The following is a 22,293-nucleotide window of genomic DNA, read 5'->3' on the forward strand; positions in this document are numbered from 1 at the left end:
TTCCACACTACAAACAACAACAACAACCGCCATTCGCCACTAAGTAGCAGTGACGTCACCACGACGCTTGTGCCAGGGCTATGTGCACCTTGAGGCCATGTGAAGTTTCGAACGCCCGCTGGCAGGAGATCACGGGGCAGACCCAGCAGGTGCCACAGGTCGATTGACTGAGATGACTGGGATGACTGGCTGATGCACCACCTGTGCCCTCTACTGTGCCAAATTGCCGTGCTTTAGCCACCCCGGCGCTCCGCTCGTTGTGTGAGCGTCGCTCCTCTTACATCACACTTGCACACACACACAAGTCAGCAAATGGAATGTGCTGATGATGGCGATGATAATACTCAGCCAATACTACGGGGATGCCTCTAATTAGATGTAATTACGGGAGAAAAATAACACACTCACAGCGGCGCCTCATCCAGTTGAAGAGTTGGGGTTTTAGTTTTTTTCTTTAAACAAAAAATATTGTCATTTTTGTAAAATCCCCAGTCGCTGAGATTAACTCTAATGATGTCAAATCATTATCATCACCACCATCGGCTGTCATTTTCAAATAAGCATCATCATCACCAGCCGTAATACAGGTTTTTTGGGGTTAGATCGCATAAATATATAAATGTGTCGTGATTATGATCATCATCATGATGTTGATCATCACCATTGGCTATCATTGTCAAATAATCATCATCATCATCATCACCGGCTGTCATTGTCACAATCATCATCATCATCGGTTGTCATCAAATAATCATCATCATCATCATCGGCTGTCACTGTCACAATTATCATCATCACATCGGTTGTCATTACCAAATCATCATCATCATCATCGGCTGTCACTGTCACAATTATCATCATCATCATCATCGGTTGTCATTATCAAAATCATCATCATCATCATCATCGGCTGTCATTGTCAAATAATCAAAGGCGGTCGGGCGGGCGTGTGTTGGCCACCCCACCCGCCCGAGCGGCGTTCCGGCTTTCAACAGGTTGCTCGCTAACACCACTTGCCCCTACAGTCTTTGTCTGCTACCCGCTGGGTGGACAGAGGCGGCGTTGGAGTTGTAGAGGGGGGGGGGGGGCGCGATGGTGCGGACAGCAGCTCAGACAACTTGCACTTCGACAGCCTGCCGCGCTCGGAGATCGATCAAACATCGAGCGGGCGAACCTCGGCATTGTTGAAATCTCGTGCGCTCACCCCACCACCACCGCCACCAACTAACAGCGTACGTCACGCGGCTGCAAGCGATGAGTTGAACAAGAGCGAAGGAGAGGTGGCGAAGAGAGACGGGAAGGTGTAGTCGTCGACTGGGCATCCCCTAGGTCGACTCGGCCTCAAATGAGTACCTGGCGCGGTGTGTAAACATCGCCACTAGGAAGACAAAGGCGGTCGGGGCGTGGTGCTGTGCCGGGCTTCATAGGTGCTCGCTAACAGCACTTGCCCCAACAGTCTGTTGAGGCTACACGGGGGATCTTTGTCTTGTTTGTTCTGCACGGGTGGGGAAGAACAGTGGGGGGGGGGGGGGGTGGAGATATAAAGAGGGACGGGCGGGGTGATCCTCGGCTCTCGACCAATGAGCGTCAGCCCCGGTGGGCGCGGCTCTGGGGAGCCAATAGGATCGCTTGTGGGCGGGGCATCGTCTTTATTTAAACCCACACCCGGGAGCAGTGCTCCACAGTTCGTTAGCGGGCAGAGGAGAGACAGCGCAGAGAGAGAGAGGGGGAAAGAGCTACACGGGGAGAGAAGGAATCCACTGGGATATATACACATACGGGGAGAGGTACAGAGAGAGAGAGAGAGACGAAGACACCGACAGACACGAGAAGCGAGAGCGAGGAGGAGACAGACGGGGAGAGAGGTATTAACATCGGGAAATCAAAACACGTGGAGATAGATAAACACGCAGAGAGAGGGAGACGGGGGAAGAGACATATAACCAGAGATAATAGGAGTGGGGTCGTTGCGATTGCATAGACCAGCGCACATCAGGAGCGTACGCAAAATCATCATCAGCAGCAGCAGCAAGAACAGTAGCAGTGGTAGCATCACATGCAGTAACGGCAAAAATCATCATCATCAGCAGCAACGGCAGCAGCAGCAACTAGAGCAACGAAAAAAAATCATCAACGGCAGCAGCAAGTGGAACGCGAGACTCGCAGACACAATCAATCAACGGCCACGCGGTTCATCATGTCTTCTCTGATGATCTCCCTCCATCTCATGCTGCTGCTACTGCTGCTACTCGTCACGTCAATCAGCTCGCAGCAACAGCAGCATCAACAGCAGCAACAACAGCAGCAGCAGCACGACCTCGGCCACTCGCGTTTCGTGTGCACCGCCATCCCCGCCGACGTGGACGCGGCGTGCCCGCTGCCCGCGTTGTCGGGACTCTCGTCGGGCGCGAGCGACGAGGCGCGCACAGGGGTCCTGGAGCTTCGCGAGACGGTGCTGCGCCAGAAAGAGACCATTCTCGAGCAACGGGAGAGCATCAGGGACCTCACCACCAAACTCCAGCGATGTGAAGGCACGGACACGCTCGCTTCCCTCGTCGTCGTCGTCCAAGCACATGCACGCGCGCCTCCCCGGAGCGAAACAGGCGCCGGGCAAGTGGCGAGACACGATGGCGACCTGCCCCGTGACCCGGGGAGGTGATCGAGCAGCTGGGCAGGACGGTGCAGTCGCTCAAGGATCGGTTGGAGAGTCTGGAGGTGAGTGGAGGACACGGCGCGGGAGGGTTGGTGGTGGTGGAAGTGGTAGGTGATGGTGGTTGTGGGTGAGGTGTGTCGGACGGGCGCGCGTGGGGTGAGCGAGTGATGGCGTGGTATGTGTTAGGAGTGGGGAGCGGTGGCGCAGCGGTTAGCGCTACGCTGCGCTACGAACCTGGCGGACCCCGGGGTTCGATTCCCGCTCACGGCCAACACCGGTGACGATTATCCGAACTGGTCCTGGGCCTCCGCTAGGTCGACTCGGCCTCAAATGAGTACCCGGTGCGGTGTCTAAACGCCACTACTAGGGAGACAAAGGCGGCCGGGCGTGGTATTGGCCACCCCACCCCCTCGTGTGCCGTGTCGGCCTTCATAGGTGCTACTCGCTAACGGCACTTGCCCCACACAGTCTGTTAAGGCTAGACGGGACATCTTTGTCTTTGGCGCAGTGGTTAGCGTGCTGCGCTACGAACCCGGCGACCCGAGTGACGATCCATGATCTGAACCGGTCCTGGGTTCTCCTCGGCGTCCAATGAGTACCTGCTGCGGTGTGTAGTAAACATCGCCACTGGGGAGACAAAGGCGGCCGGGCGTGGTGCTCGCCACTCACCCCCTCGTGTGCCGTGCCGGCCTTAACGGGCGTTCGCTAACACCAACTTGCCCCAACAGTCTGACGAGGCTACATGGGGGTTTGTTGTCTTTTGTGGGGGGTGAGGGCGGGTGGGGGGCGGCGGGGGGGGAGAGCGGTGGCGCAGTGGTTGGTGCAATGCGCTACGACCCCAGCGACCCGAGCGCTGTTCCCCGCTCACGGCTCGACACGAGGAGCCTCGACGAGGTCGACCCGAAGACCGACGGTCGTGTGCGGACGTCGGCACTTGGTGGAAAGACAAAGGCGCTCGGGCGACCACACCGACCCCACCAATCGGCCTTAATAGGTGCTCGCTAACAATCGCTGGAGTCCAACAAGTCGGGGCGGGGGGGGAGGGGCCGCTCTTTGTGCTTGTGGACGTGTGGGCGAATGGTCGTCCCTCGGGGGGGGGGGGGTGGTTTGGGGGGGCGGTGGTTTGGGGAGGTGGGGGGGCTGCAGTGGCGTGAGAGGGGCAATTGCAGCCCTGCGCCTTTACCCCCCCCTCCCTCTCCACCGTCGTTGTCTCGTTACGAGATAAAAACAAAAGGGAGCCCCCCCCCCAAGCCCCCCCCCAAGCCTTCTGAGACCGTTCGCAATCACCGTGGCGCGAGCCCGCGCCGTCCTAATTGGGCAGTAACGTGGCAGCACCACCTCGCCAACAGCACTTGCCCCAACAGTGTGTTGGAGGCTACACGGGGGATCTTTGTCTTCGTTGGATCTGTGTGTGTGCGTGTCTCTAAATAAGGAGTTAACGGGCGCGGATTGTTATAAAATTAGCACTGGGGAGACAAAGGCGGCCCGGCGTTGCGCTGACAACATCCTCCCGCTCGCTAACGGCACTTGCCCCAACCGTCTGTTGAAGGCTACACGGGGGATCTTTGTCTTTGTTCCTGGGTAGCTGGGAGCGGCAGCGTTGCCGGCTTAGCGCGCTGCGCGTAAAAAAAACAAACTCCGGCCAGCCGCAGTTCGATTCCAGCTCGCGATGACCTGGAGCGGCCCTGGGCCTCCCCCTAGGTCGACTTAGCCTCAAATGAGTAACCCGCCACCGAGGGAGACAAAGGCGCTCGCGCGTCGTTCTGGACCACTCACCCAAACCTCGTGCTCGCTCGCAGCGCTTGGCACCCAACATTGGGCTACAAACTCAGGGCCAAGGCTGAGTGGCGAGTGATGTGTAAACCTGCAAAGGCTTTCCCATAAGTCGTTCACAGCCTTGGCCGAATGCCTGGCGCGGTGTTTAAAAATACATATCCATAAGCACCGGGGAGACAAAGGCGGCTGGGTGTGTGCAGTTCTGGCCACACCGCTCTCTCGCATGTCACGCTGCTCGCTGCGCCTGCTGAAGATGAATCTGATAGCGACGCTGATGATGATGCATCTGCTGATGGCGATGATCATTTTGGCCGATCGTGATATCCTCGGCCACGGATTATCCCGTTTTTAATCGCGAATACAAGCTTTGATTCAAGATCATCACGAAATAAAACTCGGGTTCGGGATCGGACGTAGATTGCCTTCCCTCCTCGAGCGCTGAGCGAGTGTTGCGGCATTGAAGCTTCCCCTCCTGTTCTACACAGCCCCGCAAAACGTGATCGGTGGAAATTCCCCGTTCTCATGGCGCGGGGTGAGAGGAGGGGAGCCAGTCTATCCGCAGGTGCGCAACCACCGTCGCCTTCACCGCGAATCTGCACCAGTACTCGTTTTATCCACCCGGGATGGGTGCGTGATGGCTTTAGTCATCGCCTAAGCTACAAGACCCGCGCGCGGCGCGCTGAATTCGCACGCGAGGAATCCCCGCTGGAGGAGGGGGGGGGGGGCTCCCTTGGGAGGGGGCGGGGCGGGGCGGGGGGGGGCTGTTGTGAGGGGGGGGCGGGGGGGGCTGTTGTGAGGGTGCAGTGGAGAGGGAGAGAGAGAGAGGAATCGTTTGGAGCGGCCCCTTAACGATGTCCAAGAATTCTCACCTCGATGCCCCCCTCCCCACCGCTTCTCTAAATATAATATACATAAAGGTCCCCCCGGGTTAGGGCAAGTGCTCCCATGAAGGTCGGAGCGGCACACGAAAGGGGGGGGGTGGGTGGCCAGCACCACGCTCGGCCGCCTTTATCTCCCCAGTGGCGATGAGTCGACATAGGGGGGGGCCAGGGGCGGTTTGGAAAATCGTCACCGCTGTTGGTGGCCGTGAGCGGGAATCGAACTCGGGTCGCCGGGTTTCGTAGCGCAGCGCGTTAATTACCGCACCACCGCTCCCCTCCCACGACCACACACACACAGTGACCCCAATCCTGACTTTTAACCTCCTAGCACCGGATTAACCAATCCCAGCGATATGAACGAGAGCGGCTGACGTTCACCCACCCACCACCACCACAGGGGCCCTTACCTCACCATTGGTGGGGACTCTTAATTTGAAACTGGGAAACTCTGGCAACCCCCCCCCCCGGCTACACCAATCAGGCGTGTGCCCCCCCCCACCTGGCAACCCATCAGCCCCCCCCCTCCACTTCCCCTCTGTCACCGCTTGTGACGTAACCGCGAATGCCCGACGGGATTACGGTGCGGTAACTCGATTCAGCCACCAGCCGCCGTCATCCGTCGTCACGAGCCAGGGTCGATCCACCGCTGGGCTAGCACCATCACCGTGACCTTCAGAGAAAGTGATCAATATATTTCAATAAAACGGGCGACGTTTCGAGCAATGGCTCTAATTCAGTGCTGGGTTAAATGAATCGCCGCCTCTCGTGACGCCTGCGTGTCTGCTGTGCGTGTGACGTTTGTCCTCTGTCGTGTTTGCTCACCCACTCCCTCGTGCGCCGTGGCGGCCTTCACAGGTGCGACTCGCTAAGAGCCCTTGACCCAAAAGTATAGTGAGGCTAGACGGGGGAGCTTTGTCTTTGTGTGTGTGTAGTGGTTAGCGCGCTGTGCTGTGAACCCAGAGACTCGAGTTGGATTCCCGCTCGCGGCCAATACCAACGAAAATTACATGAAGCGGTCCTGAGCCTCCCCTAGGTCGACTCAGCCTCAAATAAACACCTGGTGCTGTGTGTCGTAAACATCGCCGCTTGGGAGACAAAGGCGGCCGGGCGTGGTGCTGGCCACCCCACCCCCTCGTGTGCCGTGCCGGCCTTCATAGGTGCTACTCGCTAACAGCACTTGCCCCAACAGTATGTTAAGGCTATTCGGGGGGCGGGGATCTTTATCTTTGTGTGTGTGTGTAGCCAAGCCACGCCAGCTTTATTTAATCTGTGCTCGCTAATCGCACAACGGGGCTTTATTTATTTATTAACGTCTGTAGCCCGGTGGATTTTGTCTTTGTAACGCTCTCAAACTCGAGTGCCCCGTCCGGTCCTCCGTCCATTCATAACTGGAGGTAGGAAGGGGGCAGAATGGGGGGGGGGGGGCGAGAGAAAGGGGGGGGGGCAGCGATATTCCTCGTAACGATAACCCAACGTGAAACCGGACTGGCATGCCTCGGGTTGTTGCTATCTTTGTGGACTCGCTAATCGATAACAACAACAACAACATCGCCCGAGATCTTGGTGAGACGTAAACTCGGGGAGGTCGTCACGATCGACGGCGTTTAGCAAACCTGCGAACAAGCGAGCTCGTTAGCGTCCATAGCTGCGGATTAAAAACAAATGTAAACCAACTCGCTGATGAGACGCTGCAGGCAGGGGTCCATGCGTGTGCATGGTTGTTCGTGAACTCGTTTTCGTGCGAGTAACGAGTGCGTGAGTGAACGGGTTTGTTTTGTGGGTGACGTGGAATGGATTTTATTAAGACAGCGCATCAAATCCCTGATCCCTCCTTCCCTCCGTGTCTTCCACCAAACCCCCACCCCTCACCTGGATCGCCCCTCACCTGGCCCACTCCTCACACCTCATTCCTCACCACCACCGCTCACCGTGCGCGCACACGCAAACTCATAACATGCACATACAAAACCATAATACACGCATGCACAATGGCGCGCGCACACACACCACATGAATGCATACCCATACACAACATAAAACCGTAACACAAACACACCTCCCATCTGCAATACAATCCACACCTTACCACAACTCCTTTCATTACACACTCACACACAAAGCCCATGCCACACACGCATCACCTTAACACAACACACACATCTCCCATCTCATACCCATTACCACACACACACACATCTCCCATCTCATACCCATTACCACACACACACACACCTCCCATCTCATACCCATTACCACACACACACACATCTCATACCCATTACCACACACACACATCTCCCATACTCACAATACATTCTACCACACACCCCACAAACGCCCCATCAACACCTCCACCCGCACCCGCCCTCAATCACCCCTCCCTGTACCCCCACCACCCTCAACCCCCCCCCCCACCTGTCCCCACTTAACAGCAGAAGCACCGCGCTAACTCAACGCGCCCGCAGGGCTCCACTGGCGGTGTCGGTGCCGGCGGCGGCGGCGGCGGCGTTGGTGGTAGCGCCCACTCGCTGCGGGAGTTCCTGCACGAACGTCTGGGCGACGTGGGGAAACATCTGCACGGCGAGGGAGGAGCAGCAGGAGGAGGAGACGGGGAGGGCGGAGGTCATCACAACGATAGCGACGGGCACCCTCACCACCACCAGCAGCAGCAGCAGCAGAGGATACGGCCAGAGTCCACTCTCACCTCCGTGCATCGCCTGCCGAATTTGGACAAAAGTAAGGAGACCGCTGGTGGCCGTGGTGGTGGCGCGGGCCACAGGGTAGGCGGCCGGGCGGCTGTCGTGGTGGGGGCGGCGGTGGCTGCGATGATGATGATGTCTGGGTTGCTCGCTTTGTAGCCGAGAATTTGGGACGTCAGCCGCTCGCCCATCCTCCATCCCGCCCGCTCGCCCGCCCGCTCGATCCATCGCTCGCTCGTCTCACGTTTCTCGCCCCTTCACGTGTCCGGTTCCGATGAGCGCCGAGCTCATTCGCTTTGCTCAAATGTCGGTGTGGAGGGTTCTCATTATTCTGCTTATTATTATTCTTCTTCTTCTTCTCGTGGGCCTGGTTGTTCCTCCTGGGGGTAGTGGGTGGGTGGGGGGTGGGGGGATTAGTGGTCGCAGTATCGCGTGGCGAAACCTCGAGAGGGCAAATTGCTCGACGCACGCTGTTGGAAGGACCGCGCAGCGTCGCTTGATATTTTGCGGTAAATCCTCGGGCAGATGGTCGGTGTCTCGTCTCTCGCTGCCAGACAGAGAGAGAGAGAGAGACACCCACCCCTCCCAAACCCTCCACTCCACGTGAACGAGAGACTTCCAGCGCTCCACTGCTCTCTCGCTTGCTAAGAGGGAAAGATGACCTGTCTTGCAAGCCCGATTTTATCGGACTTGCCACCGGGATGAGATATTCACGTGCCCTTTAGAGCGGTGGGCGGAATTGCCGCGGCGTATGCATGGGGCCTGGTGCTCAGAACGAAATGAGGAGGTGGTGGTGGTGGAGGCGGTGGAGGGGGTGGGGGCGTCCAATTACCTGCCCCCCCCCACCACCCCCCCCACACCCCCGCCCACCCCCCCACACCCCCGCCCCACCCCACCACCTCATTGCACCTCGGTACCTGGGCCCCACTCGGGTCTGTGAGTTCCTGGTGCAGTGGCATCACCTGCGATGCAAAATATTCGTATATTTTGCCAATTTATGAATGCATTTGGGACGCGGTGAGCCTCTGTGAGTGGAATTCCAGTTCTGCATTATGCGCAGTGGCTCAAAATTAAGTGTACTCCTCCTGCCTGGCTCGTTCCACGATTTATTTATTGCACTTTTTAATGATTTTGCTAACTATGAAAAACGATTGAAGACAAAATAAATAATGTAAGTCAAAACATTTTTTGTTGTTGTAAGAAAACTAATTTAAAATTCTTCGACCCCGAGGCACCTTTTAAAAAATTGCCATTCCTCAGCCGGCACCACTCCAACTGACTGCTGGACATCTGTGAGAAAGAGCTTAATAGCTCATCGGATTCCTCCAGGACGAATAAATATTACGACCATTCTGACTCGCAGAGTTACCGACGATCATCGATGAAAGTGAAAACGCGTGCCGCCCAAGAGGTTTCCGTGCGAATGTGACCCCTCGATTGATTTGTGGGCTGGACCACGAGGGCGATGGATCAGAGCACCACTCGGAAGACTCCGTTCACGGAGGGGTTAAAGTGCGTCATGGTCACCCGGGGAAGAGCGCGCGATGATTTGGACAATTCATTGCTTCGCGCGCTGCGCTGTGAACCCCAGTAACCGAGTTCGATTCCCACTCTCGGCCAACACCGGCGACGATTATCTGAACCGGTTCTGGGCCTCCCCTAGGTCGACTCGGCCTCAAATGAGTACCTGGTGCTGGTGTGCAAAACATTAGTACTGGGGAGACAAAGGCGGTCGGGCGTGGTGCTGAGCCCATCCCACCCACCACCTCCTCCACGTGTGCCGTGCCGGCCTTCATAGATGCTCGCTAACAGCACTTGCCCCAACAGTCTGTTAAGGCGACACGGGGGATCTTTGTCTTTGTGTGTGCTTGTGTGTGTACGTGTGGATACGTGTGGATACGTGTGTGTAGGTGTGCGTTTTTCACACTTTTTAAAAGGCTAACGCTAAATAAGAGACCAAACACTCCAATGCTAATTCAATATTTGTCCTATGACGATTTTACACATACACGATAATTTGCTTGGTTTTAAGAGTAGGCTTAAGAGAAACTAAGAGGTCTAGGATCTGGTTGGGTGGTGTAGCTAGTCCTGGGATCTGGTTGGGTGATGTAGCTAGGATCTGGTTGACTGGTGTGGCTAGTGCGAGGATCTGGTTGGCTTGATTGGTTAAGGCTCACCTAGCATCTGACCGGCTGCTCGGGTTACCGGTTTCGCCAAAATAATTTGCAGCGGCTACATTTTCCCCGATTGTGATTGGAGGAACAAAGGCGGCCGAGAAGGATAACAATAAAAAACCCAGCCGACTCAGATCGGCCGACGATTCATCGTCGCGGATAATGGCTCTCGCTTAACCGCCACGGCAGCTCAAAGGGCCCTGCAATCGCATCTCGCCTGCAACTATTCCAGTGCCATGCTGCAGTGTTAGGGCAAAAGGGGGCCCCCCCCCCCCCCCCCCCTGGGACCCACTGCCCCCCCCCCCCCCCCTGGTCCCCCCCTCCCGGGACCCACCTGCAGCACCGGCTTCCACGTGGGGTGTCATCTGCCGTGGGATTTCCCCCCACTTTAAATAATTTACGGGTCAGGGGGGTGAACATTTTGTAACAAAAAAAAAAAGTGGAATTTTGAAAACGAAATTTGGGAATGTGTTTACAACTTGAAAGAAATTTGCGAAAGTTTTTTTTTTTACGCGAGATTTTTTTTTTTACAACATAAAAATTATTGGGAATTAACACAAAAAAATGGGTTTTTTTTATCGGGGGGTGGGGAATAACGTCGCCAGCATTTTTCTGTGAACGGTCACCCCGGCCTGTGAAGCGGGCGGCGGAGTGTACCCCCCTTGGGGTTGATACGCACCGCGGTTTTAGCCGGCGGCGCGACCGCTGGGGTCGAACCCCACCACCACCACCACGGGGGGTAGGGGAACAACGGAAACCTCGCAACGCCACGTGTACAATAAATCTCGATTGTAATGATAATGTAACTTCGTTTATTCCACGTAACGTCAGAACGTCACGTCAGCGGTTACCCGATGTGCGATTTTAGTTTTCGTGTGGCACGGTCGTTTTTACGCAGCACTCTGTAGATTTGTCCGTGGTGTTTTCAGTGTTTGTGTGCGTGTGTGGGCTGTTGTTGTTGTTGTTGTTTTCTGGTGACGTCACGCACACACTCGCTGGGGTGTTCCGCGCGCTTGCGTGCGGTCGGTTACAATGCGCGGAGCGTTTCAGCTGGAGACGTCTTCATATATCGCTTGTGCTCTCTATATATACTGTGTATATATATAGATAGGAGGGTGACTTCTGAAACGGATTTCTTGAGCCACACAGCCGACGAGCGTTAACGCGCAGGCAATTCACCTGCTCGTTAACAACCCACCCGCGTTCAAGCGTAGGTAATGTCACGTGCTCGGACGCGTGCTTTACGGATTCGTGCTGGGCACCTTTCGTTCATTTGCCTGTTGCTGTTGTTTCCACGCGTTGCACTACCAAACACGGACACACACACACGCGTGTCGGACAGTCGATGAATTTCAGTTTATTTATATGATGATGATGATAGTAGTAGTAGATACTTGTTGTGTTGTTTTTTATTTAATTGATTATGTTTACCCGGCATGCACTATGTCGCTCTGCTGCACTGCTGCGTGCCGAGACCCACGGCTGCCGTTCGTACGACGAATCGCGCACAAGCCATGGCCGCTGATTTGCACGAGGTGCGTTGCTTTGTGACGTCACAATGGATTGAAAAGCACAAGGAGAGAGAGAGAGAGAGGAGGGGGGTGCGGTGTAAGGGGGGGGGGGCGAAACAAACAAATATTTATAAATTACGGTGGCGGTGGCGGTGACGCTTTTAGATGTTTGTGAATCTCGTGAGCGTTTCTCTATTTGTCATTTTACGAATCGTATTCGCGTTCTTCGCTGTCACGCAGCCGAGAGCGGCATTCATGTACGCTTACTTTTTTGCACGAATTTAATAAATTTTACATTTACAAAAGGACCCGATGACTGCTGTAATTAATTCTTACTCGGGCTGCCCTCCCCCCTCCCTTCCCTCCCCCCTCCTCCTTCTCCTCTTCGTCGTTTTGTCCTTTAACAAAACGAGGCATCAGGGGTTCCAACAAACCCATCCCTTCGCCACCAACCAAACCCCTCACACCCCACCACCCACCCACTCCCACCCCCTCCAAAAAAAGCCATGCATTTATTTTTCATCGCCCCCTCCCCCCCGAGCCTCGTTTCTCTCATCGGCGTTCTCCACCCAGCGTCCGAGTTGGCCTCGAGTTCGCAGACGTTTGGTGAAGGAAAGGAGGGAGAGGAGAGGTGGTGGGGAGGGGGTGGGGGTCCTTGCTACAACAAAATCTGGCGCGATTCCAACCATGCCCCCCCCCCTCCCTCCACCCCCGCGTTAAACTTTCACCTCGCACAGCCGATTTCATTTTCACGGTGCACAAGGGGCAAGCGGGAGGGGGGGGGCAGCATGAAACGTCGTCACCGCCGCCGCTAACCGGACACGTGATTTCTCTAAAGGGTACAAATTTCTGACGCTTTTGGGGACAACAATTTTTTTTGTTTGTTTCTTAACATTTTGTTTCCGCTCTCTCTCGCTCTCTCCCCTCTCTCTCTCTCGCACTTTCTGTGTAATATCGTCTAGCGAGGAGACGGGGAGAGAGAGACGGGGCCTTGACCGCGGGCTGGTGCCTTGCGATGTTTTTTGCCGCGAGAGGGGACAGCGGCGGATATAGGGGGTCCGATACCGTTGGCAGATTATTATTATATATTATATTTTATTTTTATTAGTCTTGATTTGAAGCTTTCGTGACTGCAGGAATAATACTCTTTGGTTCTTTCGGTAAAGTCACGTAGGTAGAAATAAAAGAAAATAAAACAAAATATTTCTACCTACGTGACTTTACCCAAAGAACCAAAGAGTATTATTATTATTTTCATTTCCGATTTTTAAAAACCACAACAACAAATGCAGGACTCGTTCTGCATGGCTGTGCGTAATGCGGATTTTGGCTGCGAAGAAATCGCAGCCCGATTCGACCGGCGGATTTTTTTATATTTTGGGGGTGCGGAGGGGGGAAGGATTGAACGCCGACACCAAACAATGGACACAATTTACGGAGTTGGTACCAAGATGGTGGTGGTGGTGATAGTGGTATGGGGAGCGGTGGCATAGTGGTTAGCGCTCCGCGCTCCGAATCCGGCGACCCGAGTTCGATTCCCGCTCATGGCCAACAGCGGTGACGATTATTATCTGAACCGGTTCTGGGCCTCCCCTAGGTCGACTCGGCCTCAAAGGAGTGTGTACCTGGTTTCGGCGATGTAAAAACAACGCCACTGGGGAGACGAAAGGCTGCTGGGGGTGGTGCAGGCCTACCCACCCCCTCCATCTGCCGTGCCGATCTTCATAGGTGCTCGCTAACAGCACTTGCCGCACAAGTCTGTTAAGGCTACACGGGGGATCTCTGTCTTTGGTAATGGTGGTGGTTTTGTGCTGGCGGAAGGGGCCCCCCTCTCTACAGTTGCCCACACTTTACCCCACCACATACTACCTGCCGATCATCGCCTAACCAACTTACACAGACAGGGGGGTTAATAAAGTCGCTCCATTGTTTCAACTCCAAGTCCAATGTGCTGACCATTACATCATGGCAGCCGCCTCCTCTTCCTCACACATACACACACACAAGACAAAGATCCCCCGTATAGTCTGTAACAGACCGTTGGGGCAAGTGCTGTTAGCGAGTAGCACCTCTAAAGGCCGGCACGGCACAAGACAAGGATGGGTGGCCAACACCACGCCCGACCGCCTTTGTCTCTCCCCGGCGGCGACACATTTTACACGCCGTGTCAAGGGAGTTAAAGGCGCAGCCCTGCAATTGCTAGCTCAACAGTTTTACAGAGAGCCCCCCCACCTCCCTCTTGAGTCCACGCTGACCAGTACGGCTCTAGAACACATTAAAGTTGACAAAGAGTTACCCACACTTAACCCCCCCCCCCCCCACCTGCCCACCACCACGTGCGACCTACCCATCGACTGGGAACGGAACCGCGGTGAAACCCACGTGGCACCCGCTGGTCGGGTCGGCGGCGGTGGCTTACGGAGACCTCGCGCCGTCGTTTCAGCAAATTGCCGCGTGACGTCGAGCAATCGAGCCGCTTGCGTCAGCCGCCTAGTCGCCCCCTTCTCTCTCTCCGTCGATGTCTACTGCTGGATGGAGGCCTCCCGCCGTACCGCTGTCGTTTGACCGCGACTCGCTACGCCGCTCCGTGTGTGCCGGGTTGGTGGAGGTGGGCAGCTGAGACGCGTGGAGGTGGTGGTGGTGCGGAGATAAGTTGCGGTACCACAAATGCTTGCCCGTTCGTGCGCTTACCGGGCACAAACCGACCGCTGCTTTGCTTCGGAAATCTTCCATAAGGGAGGGGTTTTTGTGTGTGTGTCTGTGTGTGGGTTAGATTGCGGAAATATATAAATGTTGTGTCGTTAAACCCGCCACCACCCGACACGGCCAATTCGTGAGGTTCGTCACGTAAACAGAACGTGCCGATTCGTTACGAGTACAGCACTAGTGTATAGTGTAGTGTAGAGTGTAGTGTATCGTGTAGTGTATAGTGTAGTGTATAGTAGTGTATAGTGTAGTATACTAGTACAGCACTAGTGTATAGTGTAGTGTATAGTGTAGTATACTAGTACAGCACACCGATTTGTTGGAGAGCCAAGCCACAACAATTACAATCCGAGTACGACGTTTCGCCGAGGTTCAACGACACATTTATACATTTACGCGATCTCACCCAAACAAACCGTGCATTATGGATGATATTAGTCGCGAAAGTCTACCGCGTGTTTAGCTTCGGAGGGATCTTCCCTGGCGGTGCAGAGTCGCTGTGACGGAACGTGACCCCCCCACACACACACACCCCACCCCAAGCGCACAATTCACTCGGGCACTCGGCCTCATGCGTGAGTCTTACCTCTCCCCCCTCTACCCCTACTCCCACCCATCTCCACCCTCTACCCCCCCCCCTGCCTCCACACTCATCCCCTCTCTTCTCCACTCCCATATCTCTTCCACCTTTCCCTCCATCCCCTACTGATCTCCCTTCTCCCTCCACCCTTATCTTGCCTCTGTCTCTCCCTTCACCCACTCTCTTCCCTTCTCGCTCCCCCACTTTCCTCTCCCCTCCCTCTCCTGCCTCTCGCCTTACCCCCTCTCCTCTCTCCCCCCTCTCCCCTTATATTTACTTTTCCCTCGGCGTTAAGCCCCCCCCCCCTTCTTTATCTCCATCTCCCCTCTATCCATATCCCCCGCTCCCTTCCATCTCCATCTCCCCTCTATCCCTCCCCTCTCCATCTCCCCTTACCCTCCCCTCCCCCTCCACTATCTCCCTCCCTCTCCACCCCCCTCCCCCCGCTCCTCCCGCTCCCCCTCCCTCCCCCCCATTGCAGTCGGGCCCCCCCCAATCCACCACGCGCCCGACGACTTCAAGGTGATGTTCCCGGCGCGCACCAACTACATGTTTGTGCGCGCCAAGCGCTCGCTGCCCGAGCTGCATGCGTTCACCATCTGCCTGTGGCTGCGATCGGGGGGCCCCAGCTCTGGGACCCCCTTCTCCTACGCCGTGGACGACCAGCCCAACGAGCTGGCGCTCATGGAGTGGGGAAACAACCCCATGGAGCTCATCATCAACGACAAGGTGGCAACTCCCGCCTCCCCCCCCCCTCGCACGTTCTGCTGCTGCTGCTGCGTTTGTGCAAACACCGGCCACCGCCGCCACCACCACTGCTACTGCCACCACCACCACTACTGCTACCATCACCGCCACCACCACCACCATTGCTACTACCACCATCGATGTTCCTGCCATCGCCGCCACTGCCACCATCGTCAACGCTGCCACGACTGCCACCACCGCCGCCACCTCCGCCGCCACCACTATTACTGCCATCACCACCACCGCCGCCGCCGCCACTGCCACCGCCACCCACCTCCACCACCACTACTGCTACCATCACCGCCACCACCACCACCATTGCTACTGCCATCACCGCCGCCACCACCACCGCCGCCACCACCACTGCCACCTCCACCACCACTATCACTGCCATCACCGCCACCGCCACCACTATTACTGCCATCACCACCGCCACCACCACCACTACTGCTACCATCACCGCCACCACCACCACCGTTGCTACTGCCACCACCGCCACCACCACCGCCGCCACCACCACTGCCACCTCCACCACCACCGCCATCACCACTATCACTGCCATTACCGCCACCGCCACCACTATTACTGCCATCACCACCGCCACCACCACACTCAACACCCCCTTTAGGCCCCCCCCCCCGCCGTCCCCATCACCTCCAATGAATTACGAGAGGCCGTGCGGTGCAAGTGTCAATTTACTCGCGAGAAAGAAATCGCTGTCCCATGCAATGCAATTTGCAGTAAAAAAGAACAAAAGGACAGCACACGCGGTCAGTTTGACAAGTCGCTGTCATCCATCACCGGGGTTCCCACCTGTCCGGGTTTGACCCGGACGGTCTGACAATTGGCTTCGTCTGCGTGCCGGTGGCAGCAGGGAATTGATTTTGGCGACGGAGATCTGCTACCGGCTGTCGCTGTCGTTGAACATCAATGCCCGGATATGTCGCAGCGCCGCTCTGACAACAGACCCCGGGCGCTGGGTGAGAAACGTGTCCGGGGATTTGATGGGCGGAGATAGGGAGAGGTCACGTGAGAGAGGAGAGGTCACGTGAGAGGAGAGGTTACGTGAGAGGAGAGGCCACGTGAGAGAAGAGAGGTCACGTGAGAGAGGAGAGGTCACGAGAGAGAGGTCATGAGAGAGAGGTCACGTGAAGAGAGGTCACGTGAGAGAGAGGGGAGGTCACGTGAGAGAGGTCACGTGAGAGAGGTCACATGAGAGGAGAGGTCACGTGAGAGGAGAGGTCACGAGGAGAGGTCACGTGAGATGAGAGGTCACGAGTAGAGGTCACGAGGAGAGGTCACGAGGAGAGGTCACGTGAGAGACGAGAGGTCACGTGAGAGAGGAGAGGTCACGTGACAGAGGAGAGGTCACGTGAGAGGAGAGGTCATGAGGAGAGGAGAGGTCACATGAGAGGAGAGGTCACGTGAGAGAGGAGAGGTCACGAGTGAGAGGAGAGGTCACGTGAGAGAGAAGAGGTCACGTGAGAGAGATTACGAGTGAGAGGAGAGGTCACGTGAGAGAGAGGAGAGGTCACGTGAGAGAGAGGAGAGATCACGTGAGAGAGAGGAGAGGTCACGTGAGAGAGAGGAGAGGTCACGTGAGAGGGGAGAGGTCACGTGAGAGAGAGGAGAGGTCACGTGAGAGAGAGGAGAGGTCACGTGAGAGGAGAGGTCACGTGAGAGAAGAGAGGCCACGTGAGAGGTCACGTGAGAAAAGAGAGGTCACGTGAGAGATGAGAGGCAAACGTCGGACGCAGTCTGCTGACACCTTCCCCCCCCCCCCCACTTGCGGCCCCCCCCCGGGTCACGCGACCCCTACACGGCGTGCCCCTCTGCTAAACGAGACAAACGCGGACGTCGCCTTAATGGCCTCGCTTCACATCGCTCCGTGCAAACGAAACGCCGTCAATTTGCTCGTTTCGTCTGCGCGTGCCACGGCGATGCACGGGGGGGGGTGGGGGCGACTCCAATTAGCCAAATGAGTTCCACCTTCACCTGACTCGCTCCCTTCTTAATAAAGCCCGGCCACTACGGCTGGCGGGGCGGGGGGGCAGCTTGGGGTGTGTGCGCGCCTTTTAGCGTTGGCGTTGCGTGCGGAGCGGTGAGCGCTACGCTGCGCTACGAACCCGGCGACCCGATGTAACAGCACTTGCCCCAACAATCCGTTAAGGCTATACGGGGGATCTTTGTCTTTGTATATGAGGAGCGGTGGTGTAGCGGTTAACGCGCCGCGCTACGAACCCGGCGACCCGATTTTCCACTCCCGCTCACGGCCAACACCGGTGACGATTATTTGAACCGGTCCTGGGCCTCCCCTAGGTCGACTCGGCCTCAAATGAGTAACTGGTGCGGTGTGTAGTAAACATCGCCACTGGGGAGACAAAGGCGGCCGGGCGTGGTGCTGGCCACCCACCCCCTCGTGTGCCGTGCCGGCCTTCATAGGCGACTCGCTAACAGCACTTGCCCCAACAGTCTGTAAAGGCTATACGGGGGATCTTTATCATTTAATGTTGACGTTCACTGAGTGGGAAGCATAGCTGGTACATCTGCCAGTGTCGTCACCAGGGCCCCTTGTGCCAGGCTAGGTGCACCGTGAGGTTCGTTGCTTGGCAGGAGGTCACAGGACAGACCCAAAGTGCCGTGGGTTCACTGACTCAGATGTCTGGCAAATGCACAACCCTGTGCTAAACCACCGTGGCATTTTGCTGCGTTTTATCCGCCCGGCACTTCGCTCGTTGTTGTGAGCATCGCTCCTCCGCCATATTCTGTTGCCCAGTAGCGTCCTTCACGAACCTCCTCCTCCTCCACAGATCTTGTCCACCACTGGTACCGGTCATCCTCCCACCCACACCTCCCCATGTAACCTGCTTGGCCAGGGATCGTTTTTGTTGATTGTTGTTGATTGTTGTTGTTGATTGTTGTTGTAACTTGCTGACAGCCCCCTAACTGGATATCTGTGAGGAGAGAGGACCGAGAGAGCTTAATAGCATATCAGATTTCTCCTCTACTCTACATGACGAACAGGACATCTTTGATAATTTATTTTCCGTAGTTTACAATTAAGATTTTTTAAAAAATTATTAGATGCACCTGCGATCCCTGATGTCAGGGGCAAGCGAACCCCTGCCTCCAGCCCCCTCCCCAAATGTAGAAGTCAAACTCCGCCTTCGATTCTAACGCACGCGCGCGTGCGCGTGCCACCGACTGCTGCTGTTGTTGTTGTCACGTGACACCGACTGTTGTTGTCACGTGCCTTAATCAAGTTGTCTTATGGTTGTTGTTGTTGTTGTTGTTTGACTTGCATCCCACTGGGATTTTTGCACACAGCGTTGGTGTACGGTGTTTTTTTCTGCAATATTTTTCTGTCTTTTGTTCGATTTTCTGTTTGCACTTAGTCACATATTCACTTTAAGATGTTTTTTGTTCATGTTTCCGTTTTTTGTTTGTTGCGGTTGCACCCGATTCAAGAGCCGAATGGCTCACAGGGCTATACCTCATAAATTAACTTGAAACTTGAAATGAACTTGAACCAACTGTTGTTGTTGTTGTTGTCACGTGACACCAACTGTTGTCGTTGTTGTCACGTGCCGCCGCAACCTCGTGGTTCACCGCCGTCCGTCCGTCCGCGCGCGCAGATCGCGCGGCTGCCCGTCAGCGTGAGCGACGGCCGCTGGCACCACCTGTGCGTCACGTGGAGCACTCGCGACGGCGTCTGGAAGGCGTTCCAGAACGGCGCCTACCGCGGCACCGGCGAAAACCTCGCGCCCTGGAGGCCCATAAAGGCCGGCGGCGTCCTCATCCTGGGCCAGGAGCAGGTGCGGTTGGGGGTGGGGGGTGGCGCGGGAGGTGGCTCGCACCTGAGGCTCGGGGTGGGTGGGTGGGTGGGGGGCTACGGAGAGAAGGAGGAATGGGATAGTGGGGGGGGGGGGGGAGAGTGCGTTTTATTCCGTACTGCGTTGTGGTTGACGTTCTTCACATTTGAGGGTTGGGTTACTCCCTCGCTCCTCCTCCGCTGATCTGGACCCTCTCTCTTCTACCTCTCTCTCTTTTCTACCTCTCTCTCTCTCTTCTACCACTCTCTCTCTCTCTCTTCACCCTCTCCACTGCCTATTCTTGTCTCTCTCTCCCTCCCCCACATCTCCCCCCCCATCTTTTCCATTCCCCATTCTCTCTCCTCCCCCACGTCTCTCTTTCCCCTCCATATCATCCCTTACCCCCCAATCCTCTCTCTCTCTCTATACCTTCCACCCCCTATTCTTATCTGCCCCGATATCTCTCCATCTCTGTTTCTCCCTCTCTCCCTCCATATCTGCCCCCTCCGTCTCATCCCTCACCCCCAATCCTCTCTCTCTCTATATACTCTCTACCCCCTCCCCCCACATTCTCATCTTCTGTGTTGTTAAACCCGCCACCACGGGACACAGCAAATCTGTAAGGTTTGTCACGTAAAACACAACGTGCCGATTCGTTACTAGTTGAGCGTGTTGGAGAGTGAACCCACTGCAACATCTGCATCTTGTGGGTTCACCACTGTTGGCACCGTGGTCGTGGCCTCTCTCCATGCCTGTCAACCCCCTTATCGGTGCCCTACCTTGTTACAGACCTTATCGGTGACTCCGTGCCCCTCTTATAAATCTCAACGTTCATCCTGCAAAGTCCCATCACAAGGGTAGAAGAAACACAATGTCGCCCGCATTGAAACGGCCGTACGCCGTATGGACCTGGAAACTCAATTTCCCTGCGCAAGAATTCGGGGTAAACCGTGCGTGTCGACGCTGCATGCGAATCTCTCGCTCTCTTTGCGTGCGCGCACCCCCGCGCAGGATGTGGTGGGCGGAAACTTCGACGCGACGCAGGCGTTCCTGGGCGAGATGGCGCAGTTCAACGTGTGGGATCGCGAGCTGCTGCCAGACGAAATCATGGAGCTGGCCACGTGCTCGCGCTCCTTTTCGGGGAATGTCGTCGCCTGGACCGAGGACGCCATCGACGTCCACGGAGGCCTCACCCACCACCCGTTCGGCCGCTGCTCCTCCGTGCTCTCCAACTTCTGACCCTACGACGACGACCTTTGACAATGGCCCATTGGTGATGACCCTTGATGATGCCCTTTGATGATGACCTTTGATAATGACCCATCACATTGACCCTCGATTATGACCTTTGATGATGATCAGCTCTGCTAATAACCTTTGATAATGACCCCCGATGATGGCCTTTGGTAATGACCTTTGATGATGACCTTTGATGACGACCAATCAGAATCGTCATTTAGACTGCACGAGGAATCCGATGAGATGCAAAGCTCTTTTTGTCACAGATGTCCAGTAGGAGAATGACCTGTTGATAATGACCTTTGACCCTGACAATCGACGTTCATGGAGGCCCCCGGCCCGCTCGGACGCTGCTCCGCAAGGCTGTCCTAACCCTTAATGCTGACCTTTCACGATGACCTTTGATGACCTTTTGACGAGCACCTCTTGAGCTGACGTTCGATGGCCTCCACTGCTGATCTCTGATGCTCACCTCCAAAGTTGACCTTTGGCATTCTTACTCTCGATAACGCCCTCCGATACCGACGATGAACGCTAACCGGTAGAGCTGACCCTTGCGGGTAACCATTGACAACTTCGATCGTGACCCACCACAATAGGGCGCTGACCTCCTGAGCTCGACGCTGAGCCACGCGACCTTAACATCGAGTCCTCACCGTCGTCCCGACCTCCGCCCCCGGACTTGAACCCCGTGAGCCTGACCATGCCCACCACTGCACCCGCCATAATTTTGACGCCGACCTCAGCCGCAACTTTGACATCTACCCCCCCCCCCCCAATTGACCGTGACCTTGACCTCGACATTTCCCCCACCCCCTCAACCCGCCCACATTTTTTCACACTGAACTCGACCAGACCCTGACCCTGAACTGACCTGACCTTGCCACAGAACGCCCCACCAACACCCCCCCCCCCCCCACCACCTCCACGCCGGCATCGGTTACAACCCTGACTCGCAACCCTGACCCCCTGACCTCGACGTCACCCTCGACCTCAACTCCCACCGCAACAACTCTTCCTCACCGACCGGGGCGGTGACGACGCCGTTGGGTTCGCCCTCCCGCCCTCGTCTCACGACTCCCCCGGCGCGGGGAGGCTCCCTCGCTACGCTGGGACGTCGCGCGCCCCAGGAGTCCCGGACGACGATCGCCCGCTCGATCGCGGTTAGGGAAAACACCGGCAGTGTGTATGCGCGCATGTGTGTGTGCGCGTGTATGCGCATGTATGCGCGTACGTACGGTTGAACTTTCTTTCGTTCGCACCGCACGTAGCCAACGGCGCCAATCGGAGGTAGCGGTGGTAGCGGATAACGCGCAAGCGTCCCTTAACGACTCGGGGGTCAGCGGCCCACTTGCTGTGCTGCTGCCGCTGCCGCCGGATGGCGCCGCCGAATGTTTGGTTTTCCCGCGCGCCGCACGTCGTCGTCGTCTTTTGCAACGTTCCACCAACGTCCGGCACCGTTGAGTTTGGAGAGAGATGTTTGGGTGGAGGGGGGGTGGAGGTGCCGGGCGCGGA

General features: G+C 56.3%; 1 protein-coding gene across 1 annotated transcript; it reads left to right on the plus strand.

The window, feature by feature from the left end:
- Positions 1-1,699: 1,699 nt before the first annotated feature.
- Positions 1,700-21,518, plus strand: LOC133346322 (neuronal pentraxin-1-like). The gene is given in 7 exon segments (XM_061557821.1): positions 1,700-2,550; positions 2,552-2,644; positions 2,646-2,715; positions 7,743-8,046; positions 15,462-15,709; positions 19,363-19,542; positions 20,551-21,518. Coding segments are annotated over 7 exon segments (1,476 nt in total). The 5' UTR covers positions 1,700-2,197; the 3' UTR covers positions 20,779-21,518.
- The last annotated feature ends 775 nt before the right edge of the window (positions 21,519-22,293 follow it).

This window comes from Lethenteron reissneri, chromosome 3, assembly GCF_015708825.2.
Source record: "Lethenteron reissneri isolate LAM-NWPU_2019-01 chromosome 3, ASM1570882v1, whole genome shotgun sequence".
Classification (NCBI taxonomy): domain Eukaryota; kingdom Metazoa; phylum Chordata; class Hyperoartia; order Petromyzontiformes; family Petromyzontidae; genus Lethenteron; species Lethenteron reissneri.